The sequence below is a fragment of the Myotis davidii genome, unplaced genomic scaffold (genome assembly GCF_000327345.1).
Source record: "Myotis davidii unplaced genomic scaffold, ASM32734v1 scaffold32, whole genome shotgun sequence".
In the NCBI taxonomy this organism is placed as follows: domain Eukaryota; kingdom Metazoa; phylum Chordata; class Mammalia; order Chiroptera; family Vespertilionidae; genus Myotis; species Myotis davidii.
This window is the reverse complement of record NW_006286587.1, coordinates 1,269,142-1,282,315: the sequence shown is the minus strand read 5'-3', so window position 1 is coordinate 1,282,315 and position 13,174 is coordinate 1,269,142. Positions and strand designations below refer to the sequence as shown.

The 13,174-nt window shown below is 46.5% G+C and overlaps 1 protein-coding gene and 1 pseudogene across 2 annotated transcripts in view; both read right to left on the bottom strand.

Moving 5' to 3' along the window:
- Positions 1-6,993, bottom strand: part of ITPA (inosine triphosphatase) — a 14,791-nt gene extending 7,798 nt beyond the window's left edge. The window contains exons 1-7 of one of the 2 annotated variants that reach the window (XM_015560251.1): positions 6,889-6,976; positions 5,178-5,235; positions 5,027-5,091; positions 4,338-4,411; positions 3,051-3,082; positions 2,299-2,414; positions 1,405-1,477 (exon numbers count right to left, since the gene is read on the bottom strand). In XM_015560251.1, the coding sequence (XP_015415737.1) occupies positions 1,405-1,477; positions 2,299-2,414; positions 3,051-3,082; positions 4,338-4,411; positions 5,027-5,091; positions 5,178-5,235; positions 6,889-6,954 (484 nt within the window). In that variant the 5' untranslated portion in view covers positions 6,955-6,976. Of the gene's footprint in view, positions 1-1,404; positions 1,478-2,298; positions 2,415-3,050; positions 3,083-4,337; positions 4,412-5,026; positions 5,092-5,177; positions 5,236-6,888 lie in introns of both variants that reach the window. The other variant, XM_006758039.2, reaches the window with a different exon arrangement.
- A 3,815-nt stretch (positions 6,994-10,808) lies between these two features.
- LOC102764424 overlaps positions 10,809-13,174 on the bottom strand; it is a 3,327-nt pseudogene continuing 961 nt past the window's right edge.

Sequence of the window (13,174 nt, the reverse complement as noted above, 5' to 3'; positions counted from 1 at the left end):
GGGGAAGGCCTGGGGTGGGGCCAGAACCAGGTGAAGGGGGGCAATGGGGAAAACAAGGGGGGGGCATCTGTAATACTCTCAAAAATAAAGATTTAAAAATAGATAAAAAGAAAGAAATTAAAAATGAGCTCAATACTGGCTGTAATAAGCAAATTCCAACAGAAAAATGTTACAAAGAGAACAAATTATAGCCCAGTGTCACAAAATGTCATGTTGCCATGGAAGCAATAAAAGAAAAAAAGTAATTTAAAAAAATATAAGAGGTAGTAGAGGATAGGGATTAGCCACATAAATGCCAAGTTATTTAGACCAAAGGTGAGTTCTGCTCCTGCTAGCAGGGAGACTGAGGCAGTTACTACTCTGAACCATACCCAAGTAACACACCTTATGAACATCTGCAGGAAGGCAGGCAGTGTTGTCAGCACTGGAGTTACAGCAGGCCTTGCCTTGCCCTCACAGAATGGATCTTAAGCAAAACGGGCATCAAACTAGTAAACAAATTACCAAATGCCAAGTGGCTTAAAGGGAACAAACAGGGAGCTGGACTCAAGAACAGGATAGAAAGACTTGGGAAGGCCTCAGGGATAGAGCAAGAACATTCCAGGCGGCCCTGGCGGTGTGGTTCAGTTGATTGTTGTCCCACAGACTGAAAGGTCGAGGGTTCAACTTCTGGTCAGAGCACATACCCAAGTTATGGGTTCGATCTCTGGTCGGGGTGAGTACAGGAGGCAACCAGTAGATGTTTCTGTCACATTAATGTTTCTCTCTCTCCCTCTTCCCCTCTCTGAAATTAATTTAAAAAAGAACATTCCAGTCGGAGAACATTCCAGGCTGATGCCAAGGCCCTGAGATGGGGAAGGGCTTGGCATATGCATTGCTGAAAGGACAATGTGATTACGTTCAGAGAGCTCAGGTAAGAACATGAAGAAACAGGGCCACCTTGCGTAAAGTGGGGGCTGGGAAGCAACAAAGTACATGAAGCAGCCAAAGCTGGGGCGACAATAGGGAATGGTGGGGACAGCAGTGACCTGGCCTTGTCAGCAGGGCCTGTGGTTGTTCAAAGTTTTGATTTTTGAGAGAACATTCCCATGTTCATAGCAGCATTATTCACAGTAGCCAAAATGTGGAAAATATGGCTGATCCTTGAAGACATTATCATAAATAAGCCAGTCACAAAAACATAAATACTACAGCATTCACTTACATAAGGTATCTGAAGTTGGACTCTTAGAAACTGATGCCAGGGGCTAGGGAGGGGGGAAAGGGACAGTTGCTAGAGATCTGTTGCACAATTGTGCATATAGTTAACACTACTGTACACTTAGAACGGTGAAGATGGTAATTTTTATGTTATGTGTTTTTTACCACACACACACACAAATATAACCAGGTAAGGCAACACACCTCTGTGGTCAACCCCTGGTGGAGTCTCTGGGATAGCACTTTGTGGGCTACAGTGGGACTCTTGGATTTTATCCTGAGCAGAAGAGAGAAAGCAGAGGAGTGAATCCCCACAATGTGGGAATATACTGGGGACGGGGGGGATGCATGCAGCCAGCTAGAGGGTGGTGTGGGCCCTGTGAGAAGTTGCTGAACCTCACAGGTAGGCATGAGGTGCTGAAGGACAGCTGGGGAAGGAATAAGTTGGGGGAAGATTCTATGTAAACATGAAAAGTTAGAAAGCTTGTGTGATACTCAAGTAGTTGGATAAGGAGATTGGAACTTGGAGCAGTCTGGGATGTAGATGTAGCTCTGGGAGTTGTCTTCTTCAGTTTCCACATTTGCTTCTCAGGAAGGCATACAGTGCAGAGCTCTAGGTCAGTGATGGAGAACCTACAATACACGTGTCACCTCTGAACTCATTTTTTTTGGTTGATTTTTCTTTGTTAAATGGCATTTAAATATATAAAATAAATATCAAAAATATAAATCTTTGTTTTACTATGGTTGCAAATATCAGAAAATTTCTATATGTGACACGGCACCAGAGTTAAGTTAGGGTTTTTCAAAATGCTGACACGCCGAGCTCAAAAGGTTCACCATCACTGCTCTAGATGCACGGGCCTCAAGAGTTGTGAGCCATTATGCGTTCCCCTCAAACAGCAGCCTCAGGGGTCACAGATTTCGGAATTGATAGCATTTTTTCTGATGGTGCCCAGGGGCAGATCTGGGCAAAGTCCTGGGAACTAACTCTGGCTTGGATGCCTTCCCACTACCCTCCAGCAGAAGACACTGGGCCAAGAGCTGGACTTTCAGCGCCCTCTGGTGGCATGTTGAGGAACCAGCATGGATACGCACCGAGGTCCGACCCCTGAAGAGGCGCACAGGCTCACTTGCGTTGCCAGTGCTGAATGCGAATGTACAGAGAGCATAGGCAGACTTGTCCTCGAACCCGGCCAGGAGCTGGTGGAGACCTGCGGACAGGTGCAGTGAGGGCTTAGCGCAGTCGGTGCCAGCTAGCCCCCACTCCCCACCCTGAAGCCCCAGACTGGGGAACATATGCCAAACTGGGGGTTTATACATGTCATCAGATAGCCTTTGTGGTGATAAACCTGGAAGTCGAGTCATGGGGAGATGGAGTTCATTTTCTGTTCTACTATTCTATATGCTTAAATGCTCATTGTGTTTTTAGCAGCACCTAAAGAGGGAACATTTTAGCCTGCAACTGTAGGTGACAGAGTAGGCACTACTGGGGCCCTGGAGGGGACCCGAACCCCCAGGCCAGGCCCTGGCTGAGGCAAGGACTGGCAAGCAGTCAGTAGGGGCGGTCCTCTCACCCAAATTCAACTGCCGTGTCTTTGTTCCTCAAATCCACAGCTCCCACCACTCCATTCCCATCCACTCCTTCCTTATCTCAGCGCTCCCTAGAGTCAGGCGTGCAGGGAAAAGTATGAGCTGCAGGTTATAGATGGGGAAACTGAGGTGAACAGAAGGGCTCCATGGTGGGGCTGCAACCTGAGATTCCTGATTACAAGTGGGGCCCTCCCCTAGACCACCTCGGGATTCTCAATTCCCAACAGATCTAAAGGAAGAAATAAAGGGAATAATACCTTCAGGCTTTAATTTCTCCAGAAACCACTTTCTGCAAGACAAACAAAGGTGAGTCAGACACCAGGAGATGGATCTTCGAACCACCTTCTCCGAGTTGCAGTCCCCCAGTGATTAGAGCCCTGGGACCGCCGAGCGATTCACATGATGAAGAATGTCTCACTCTGGGCAGTGTGGCTCAGTTGGTTGGGCATCGTCCAGTGCACCTAAAGGTTGAAGGTTCAACTCCCAGGCAGGGCACACACCCAGGTTGAGGGCTCAATCCCCAGTAGGGGGCATGCTGGAAGCAGCCAGTCCATGTTTCACTCTCACATTGATGTTTCTCTCTCCCTCTCGCTTCCTCTCTAAGAAGCAATTTAAAAAACAATTTAAAACAAACAAACAAAATGTCTCAACTCAAAATGAAGACAAATCATCCAATAGGAAAAAGGAAATGGAGGCAAACAGGCAATGCATAGAAGAGTCAATAATTCAATGAAGGCCTCCAGCTGAGTGATAATTAGGCAAGTGTAAATTAAAATTGCATGTGATAACACTTCAGACTCCCCACATTGCAAAATATGGGGCAATGCATACTATAAGTGTATACAGGTGCTACTGCCTTGGCAAACATACTGGCAATCTAAATGTTAAATATATACATATCCACGACCCAACAGCAGCACTGGTGTGCATTTGCCCCTAACCACTGAGAGGGGCATTCTAATTGGGGTATTTGTGCCCTAGAGATACAAGACCTTCTAAGGGGGTCCAGAGCACGGATAGAAAAACCATTTTCAGCTTTTTTTTTTTAAATATATTTTTATTGATCTTCAGAGAGGAAGGGAGAGGGAGAGACAGACAGAAACATCAATGATCAAAGAGAATCATTGATCGCCTGACTCCTGCACCCACACTGGGGACCAAGCCCGCAACCCGAGCATGTGCCCCTGACCAGAATCGAACCCAGAACCCTTCTGTCTACAGGCCGACACTCTATCCATTGAGCCAAACCAGCCAGGGCCATTTTCAGATCTTGACTTTCTTATTTTCTCTTCCCTGAAAACGATCTATCCAGGAATGTACCTCTTCAACAGATGGGTTCCCCTTGCTCATCCCCACTTACACAATCACATTCTCACACTTTACAAAAGAAAGGCATGCCTTTCCCCATTCCTAATCCTTCCTCAGGACAATCTGAAATACTGGTGTTGATGCCAAGATAGTGAATGATCTGCGATATCAGGTAACCAATCATTTCCAAGTTCAGATGGTTTTGGGGGCAGGGCTCTGTAAGGGGGAGCACTCACATGTAGGGGCCAGGGAGGCCCCCAAGAGCATTGAAGCACAGACAGGTATCCTCCACCAGTACAGGTCCCTGCACCTGCAGCACAAGGAAATACAGCCCTGAGACCTGCTACCAGCAACAGTCCCTGCTGCAGCACCCAATTCCCAGACCATCCAAGCTGGAGCCAGGCCCACAGCTGGTTGGAATCTGCAGCAACAGCATATAGAGGTCCGTCCACCTGCTACCGGGATTAGCCCTTGGCTAATCTCTTATATTCGTTTGAGAGATAGGGACACCAAAAGCCCTGGCAGGCTGTAAAGCCCACTCCAGACACGGTAAGAGAAAAGGTGGGATTCATAGTCAGACAGCGTGACCCTTCAGAAAGTGCTCTTCCTCAGTTCCAGAGATAAGTGAGGGCAGGGATGGATGGATGTGGAGAGAATTTGGGGCTGGAATGTATGTATCTGAGAATTAGAGAGAGAGAATTATGTGTGTAAGTGGTGGTCCAGGGAGATACTACACAGTCAAGGGTGAGAAAGGCAGTATTCCAGGGCCAACATGAACTAACCCCAGAACAGCTAGGCCTGGGCAGGTCCTTGAGTCATACCCAATTGTGCCCACGCTATTGTTCTCCACTCATCCCCAGCAGGCACAGGCCCCAGAGCCACCAGGACAAGAGAAGTGAGCAGAGCACACATGTGGAGCAAGCACCTGGCGAGCTGCCTCCTGACACTTCTGTATGGAAATCTCATCCGGCTCTCCCTGGTACTCCGGCACTTATGAGGAAAAAGACAGAGTCAGGTCACCAGCTGACAGGAGAAATCAAACTATCTTTAAAAAATAAAACAAAACAGAGACATACGGTCAATTTTCTTTGCCACCAAAGTACATGGAAACTTGTCTCCTAGAATCTGAATAACCTGTTGCAACATGAAAGAACATTTATCACCATTTGTTAACGATTCCCCATTATTACACAAGCTCTCATCCGCCATTCTAATCAGGTAAATCTCCTGTCAGTACCCTAAAACTTACTAATCAGGTCCATGAGCCTCACCCCAGCCTTCAGGGTCCACTCCAGCAGGTCAGCTCCCTCATCTCCACAATCTCCTACTTCAGGTCTCCCATGCTAACTGCCCATCCAGAACACCCACTTCCCTTCTCCATGCTCCCAGAAACCCTATTTTTTTAAATTAACTTATTTTTTATTGAATGTATTGGGGTGACATTGGTTAAAAAATACCTTATTTTTAATAACCCCTAGCTGAAAATTAGCATCTCTTTTAATTGTGAATATAGAAAACCAAAATAGCATTAGCAGTCCCTCCCCCACCTCCACTGATTTTTAGAGAGAATGGAAGGAAGATAGGGAGAGGAGGAGGGGGAGGAGAAAGATCATTGTGAGACAAACACATTGGTTGCCTCCTACCTGAGCCCTGATCTGAGGCAGGAATCAAACCTGAAACCCAGGTACGTGCCCTTGACCAGGAATAGAACCCAGGATCCTTCAGTGTGTAGGTCGACGCTCCAACCACTGAACCACACCAGCCAGGACACCTGTGACCTTTAAATCACAAATGTCACCCTGGCAGGTGTGGCTCAGTTGGTTGCCCCCCTCCCTCACCTCCCCCGCAAAGGTTGCCAGGGTTGCAGGTTTGATCCCTGGTAGGGGGCGTGCAGGAGACAGCGATCACATTGATTTTTTTCAAAAAAAATCACAGATGTCGCCATATTCCCTCCCATAGTTATAGGAGATATCTCAAAATATCATTTACCAGTACAATCACATTTTTAAATTTTAATTTAAAAAAATTGATTGGCCCTAACTGGTTTGGCTCAGTGAATAGAGCATCAGCCTGCGGACTGAAAGGTCCCAGGTTCGATTCCGGTCAAGGGCATGTACCTTGGTTGCAGGCACATCTCCAGTAGGAGGTGTGCAAGAGGCAGCTGATGGATGTTTCTAACTCTCTATCCTTCTCCCTTCCTCTCTGTAAAAAATCAACAAAATATATTTTTAAAAAATTGATTGATTTTTAGAGAGAGCGGGAGAAATTTGTTCTACTTATTTATGCATTCACTGGTTGACTCTTTATGTGCCCCACCTTGGCTATCAGGATGACACTCTAATCAACCGCACTCCTGAGCCAGGACCGACCCTGAGGACCACATTTCGGGACCGTGGTAGGGCTCGGAGGGCCCAGGTGGGATGTCTGTCCCGCGCCCTGTCGCCCTCGAACCAGCAGCCAGCGCGGCCTGGATCAGCTCAGAAGGGTGCCAGCACCCCGCTTTGAAGTCTAGCTCAGTGAGTGACCTCGGGACAGGTGCCGAGGACCCCGCCACTCCTCTGAGCTCACCAGCCCTGCGGCCCCGACCGCCCCACTCCGCGAGGTCCGACCCGTTCCGCACACTCAGTCCGACCTGACCCATCCCTGCGGGTCCGGCGCTCCACTCCCCCGGCGCGACTCGCCCGCGTGCTTCCTCCTCCCGGAAGCCAGTTCTCCGCCCCGTCCCCAGCCGACCTGGCCACACGCTGCCCGCCCCGCCCTGGCCGGCCTCCCACACCCTCCCCGCACCTCCTCCAGCTTCTTGGCGTTCCCCGTGACAAACACGAGCTCCTTCCCGGCCAAGGAGGCCGCCATAGTCAGCCTCAGCTACCTCGCGGCCCCACCGGAAGCCCCTCCACCGCGGGTTGCAAGCACTTCCGGTCTGTGGCGGAAGTGGGCGGCCAGCCTAGCGATCCCGGGCAAGGCAGCCTTGGGATCCCACGACGCATATCGGGCAGCGATAGCCTAGCCGGCTTGCAGAGGGAAGGCCGCACTGGGCGCCGGAGCCCTCGCCCAGAGCCCAGGGAGAAGAGGGCGGTTATTCCGGATGAGCAGCCTCGGGCGCCGCGCGCTAGGAGGAGGAAACTGGCGCCGCCACCCTGCTCCCGCGGGCGGCGGACTTCCCGAGTGCAGGTTGAGTACTCCGAGATCTGTCTCTCGCAGCCAGCGACGCTAAAAGCCCGGCCGAACGGTACCATTCCAACCAGCGGCCCCCGCCGCTATCGCCCCTCTCTGGACCTGGAGCACCAAGCGAAGCACAGAACTCCGTCCTTCCTACCCCGAATTCATCACCCCTTCGCAGTACTCACGTCTCCGCCAGATCTTTGCATCCCGAACACAGGAAGAATAGACCCACCTGGGCGCCAGACCCACTGCTATCTGCCTCCTCCAGAGACTCAGCAAGGGCAGATTTAGGGCCAGCTCTACTCATGGTGAGGCAACTTCTGTCAAAGGAGTGTCAGACCCTGGAGATCGATCAGTGCCTGGATGAGTTATTTTTTTTTAAATATATTTTTATTGATTTCAGAGAGGAAGGGAGATTTAGAAACATCAATGATGAGAGAGAATCATTGATCGGCCTCCTCTCGCACGCCCCTCACTGGGGACCGAGCCCACAACCTGGGCATGTGCCCTTGACTGGAATCTAACCCGGGACCCTTCAGTCCCCAGGCCGATGCTCCATCCACTGAGCCAAACTAGCTAGGGCTGGATGAGTTATTTTGCTTAATGTTAATGACCTCTGACAATCGCGATTTTTGTTTTTAGGCCCCAGAATTTGTCCTTAGGGAATATTTAAAATTCCATGCTCTCTAAAAACTTTGCTCAATGATCACAACGTTAGTATTGCACTAAAATACATTGCTGTGTTCCGGGGCAGGTCATGAAGTTTCTGAGGCAGTACTATTTCCACAATGTGAATTGTGAAGCACCATGGAATTGATCTGGAAAGTAGTGGGTTAGATTCAGGCAGTGGGTAGCCCTCCCTCTATGTCATCTATCTTCCTTCTTCATGAAGTCTTAGAGCAGTGGTTCTCAACCTTCCTAATGCCGCGACCCTTTAATACAGTTCTTCATGTTGTGACCCCCAACCATAAAATTATTTTCATTGCTACTTCATAACTGTAATGTTGCTAGTGTTATGAATCATAATGTAAATATCTGATATGCAGGATGTATTTTCATTGTTACAAATTGAACATAATTAAAGCATAGTGATTAATCACAAAAACAATATGTAATTATATATGTGTTTTCCGATGGTCTTAGGCGACTCCTGTGAAAGGGTCGTTCGTCCTCCAAAGGGGTCGCGACCCACAGGTTGAGAACCACTGTCCTAGAGGTTTCCCTGATCAAAGCTGACCTCCTGGCTGTTAAAAACTTAGGCTAAGAGGAGCTCGCCAGGGCCTGGGCACATACACCTTGTGTACTACAGACAAGTACCATGTGCTGTGTCAGTGCAAGGACCCGGAAGTGCCGGATGTTAGAGAACCACCTTGGTTGGGGAGGCTGATCGGTCGCAGCAAGCTGTAGGAGCTCACAAAGGGTTAATGAGCAGGGAATATTGTGAGTGGAGACCTCACTCTACATCTGAAGGCTTTGGAGCTCGAGAGCCTGGGGAGAGAGAGGAGATATATGAATACAAAAAAATTGTATGCAAAAGTTTGTGTATGTGTGATCTTTATTCAGACTCTTGGTTGCAAGGATCAGAAAACCCGCTTAGGCAAAACAAAACAAAAAAAGAAATGTATTGATTGGTTCACTTAACTGATGAGTCTACCTATAAAGAGACAGTCAAAGTGCTTAGTTGCTCTGAACAGAAAGGAAGGAGAGCCCTGGCCGGGTAGCTCAGTTCATAAGAGTGTTGTCCTGATAAGCCAAGGTTGTGGGTCCAATCCCTGGTCAGGACACATAAAAGAAGGAACCAATAAATCAGTAAAGCTGAAAGAAAAAGAAAGGAAAGATAATCCATCAATCATTCATTCATTAGATCATGCTAAAATCACAATGTGTGAATTTTTACCCCCTTTAACAAGGAATATGACTAGAAATCTCATCAGAATTGCACTCCCCTCGATTGGGGAAATCCAGTTAAGCAAAGAAGGACGATTCTTGCCCTCAAAAAAGCTTGTCAGGTCCTATCAGTTCTACCTCTGAAATAGTTCTTGAACCAATCCCCTCCTTTTCACCCCCACTGCTACTGTCATGAGTCCAATGCTGTTCTGAACCAGGAAGATCGCTCTCCCTGCCATTTTCCACCCCTCCTGTCTGCCCACAAATCTTAAGAGACATGATTGGGGTCCAGGACTCACCTGAGAACTGCAAATGAAAGCTATAAACATACCTAGTTGAAGCAACAAGGAAGAGTTATCTCCATTGACAGTTTGTTGTTTTGCCCTTCCAGGCAACTTCTAAGCACCTGCAAATTATGAAAATTTTTAGTCTTAATTTTTACTTTTTAATAAAACTTTTTATTGTGGAAAATTTCACATATAAAAATGTCAAACTTACAAAACAGGAGGAAAAAGTAGTATAATGAGCCCCTATATACCCATCACCCAACTTTAACAGTTGTCAACATTAGCTATTAAAAATATATTTTTTGCCGAAACCGGTTTGGCTCAGTGGATAGAGCGTCGGCCTGCGGACTGGGGGGTCCCACGTTCGATTCCGGTCAAGGGCATGTACTTGGGTTGCGGGCACATCCCCAGTGGGAGATGTGCAGGAGGCAGCTGATCGATGTTTCTCTCTCATCGATGTTTCTAACTCTATCTCTCTCCCTTCCTCTCTGTGAAAAATCAATAAAAATATATTTTTAAAAAAAATGTAAATTATGAACTATTCTGCCGAAACCGGTTTGGCTCAGCGGATCGAGCATCGGCCTACGGACTGAAAGGTCCCAGGTTCGATTCTGGTCAAGGGCATGTACCTGGGTTGTGGGCACATCCCCAGTGGGAGATGTGCAGGAGGCAGCTGATCGATGTTTCTCTCTCATCGATGTTTCTAACTCTATCTCTCTCCCTTCCTCTCTGTGAAAAATCAATAAAAATATATTTTTAAAAAAAATGTAAATTATGAACTATTCTGCCGAAACCGGTTTGGCTCAGCGGATCGAGCATCGGCCTACGGACTGAAAGGTCCCAGGTTCGATTCTGGTCAAGGGCATGTACCTGGGTTGTGGGCACATCCCCAGTGGGAGATGTGCAGGAGGCAGCTGATCGATGTTTCTCTCTCATCGATGTTTCTAACTCTATCTCTCTCCCTTCCTCTCTGTAAAAAATCAATAAAATATATTAAAATAAAATGTAAATTATGAAATATTCCAAACTTACAGAACATAATAAAATTGATGCTCAAGATTCCACCGTTCCAATTTAACAATGTGGTATTGTTTAGTACTTTTAAAACATACATAGCCCTGGCTGGCATGTTCAGTGGTTAGAAACTTGGCTTGTGTACTGACCTCTCAATTCCTGACCATGGGCATAAGGGCATATACCTGTGTTGCAGGTCTGATCCCTGCCCTCCCCCTCCAACCCCCACCCATCCCAGCAAGGGGCATGTGGGAGGCAACCAATCGATGTGTGTCTGTCACATTGGTATTTCTCTCTCTGTTTTTTTCCCTTCTCCCTCCCCCCTGTCTTCTACTCTCTCTAAAAAAAAAGAAAAAAATCAGTGGAAAAAATATTCTCACTCCTCAGTTGAGGATTAAAAAAAAATACACAAATGTTGTTACATTGCACATAACCATTTGCAATAATTTCCACTTATCAGATGTTAACGTCATATTTTTTCAAGTCTACCACCACCAGTAACACATACATACCATTGGTCCTGGGATCTTTATGTTATCACACACACAAAAGACTTCATACTACTTTAATAACAAATTCCCAGAACTTAATTGCTTTCTAAAAAAATCTCGAGATTACATCCTGTCCCTAGCTTTTTGGAATAAGCACCTTTAATACAGGAGCCAAGATAGGAAAGAAGAGGATTTTTTTTGCATTCTTAGGCCTTGATTTTCTTCAGCTAGAACTCCAGTTCCTTGCCCTTGAGCACATAGCTATCTGCTCAGCCTCGCTGGTCTGGTCTTGAAGCGATGCACGCAAGAAACCTGACCTGCCTGGCTGGGTGTGGCTCATGGTTGAACGTCAACCTATGAACCAGGTTCAATTCCCAATGCCTGCGTTGCAGGCTTGATCCCTGGTAGGGGGCATGCAGGAGGCAGCCAATCAATGATTCTCTCTCATCATTGATGTTTTTATCTCTCTCCCCCTCTCCCTTCCTCTCTGAAATCCATAAAAATATATATTTTTTTAAAAAAAGAAGCTTGCCCTGCTGGAACTGCTCTTCTAGAAGGCTACTGATTTTGGCATTCTTTTTCCCTTCATCATCATATTTCTTCTGACTTATTTTTGTTGTTGTTAATCCTCACCTAAGGATATTTGTCCATTGATTTTTAGGGAGAGTAGAAGAGAGAGCGGAAGACAAAGAGAAACATCCATGTGAGAGAAACACATCAATTGGTTGCCTCCCACAGGAGCCCGGGCCAGGGCCTGAGCCAAACTGGCTAGGGCTTGACTTTTGATTTGTTTGTTTGTTTAAAATCTCTTCCTCCTCACAAGTCAGCTTGGCCCCCCTCTTGCAGCCCAGGGGCAGTGCATTGTGGGACTGGTAATACTGTCAGTAGGGTGTGCTGTCAATGAGCATGATGCAGTGTTTTAGTCTTGGTACAGACCATTTTGTTGTTGGGTGCATTGTAGACAACATCAATAATCCTTGTTTTGTGCCCACAACACTCTGAGCCCCAGGAGAAGTTGCCCATGCCCAGCTTCAAGGCATGGTACTTCTTGTTGCCTCCCCCCACCACAGACTGAATGTATGGGGGTGGGGGGGGGGGGGGGGGGGCGGGGATCTTAGTGTTGGCAGCAGGATGTACCAGCTTATATTTTTGCTTCTTGTGGTAGGGATTTCTCTTGTGCCCAGTCTTGTGGCACTTATGCCAGTTGTCCTGAGAGATGGCTTGGTGCCCGCTGGAAAGAACCTGTCCCCAGTTGTGTTTTTTTCCTTAAATCTTTAAACAATGTATTGATTTAGAGAGAGAGAAAGGAAGGGGGGAGAGAGAGAAAGAGAGAGAGAGAGAGAGAGAGAGAGAAGGAGAAACATTAGAGAAACATTGATTTGTTGTTCCACTTATTTGTTCATTCATCAGTTGATTCTTACATGTGCTCTGGTCAGGGATTGAACCCACAACGTTGGTGTATTGGATCAATGTTCTGAGTTATCAGGCCAGAGCCCCCAGTTGTTTTTTTTAAACAACTTTATCAAGATATAACTTATCCCATTTTCTCTATAAATTGTTAAGAATTAAAGGGAAATTTAAATTCCTGTAGTTGTTTAATTTCCAAGAGTTCACTATGGAAAACTGGATCACTATTTTTTGTACAACTTAATAAAGCTAATTTTATTAAAAAATAGGTCTACAATTGGAAGGTCTGGGTACAAAAGTATATCATTATTTAAATGGAAGATTTGGTCTCTCCCCGTCACCCTTTCAACGGAATCAAATGTTACAGATACAGGCACAGTTCTGCCTTTAATCTCATCCATCTTCTTCCCTCCCTAAAGGTAACAGCCATGCTGAAGTTCGTATGTATTATCCTAAATATGGTTTTGTACTTTTTCCACATAGTTTGTTTCCATAAACACTATATGGTATTGTTTAGTGCTTTAAAAACATATATTAATGTTATCACACTGCACATTACGTTTGCAATAATTTCCACTTAACCTTTTTTTATGCCCCCCAAATTTATTTTATTTATTTATTTATCTATCTATCTATCTTACTTTGGCATACAACCCGTGAGGATAATAATAACCAGCACTTTTGGAGCCCTTACGAAATAGCAGGCACTACTCCAAGCATATTTTCAAAATTCATTTTAAAATAAAAAATTACGGTCTCTTGGTGAAATGTGCGGCCTGAGCGGGGACCAGAGTGGTGGGCGGGGTCTAGGATGGGGAGGGGAGG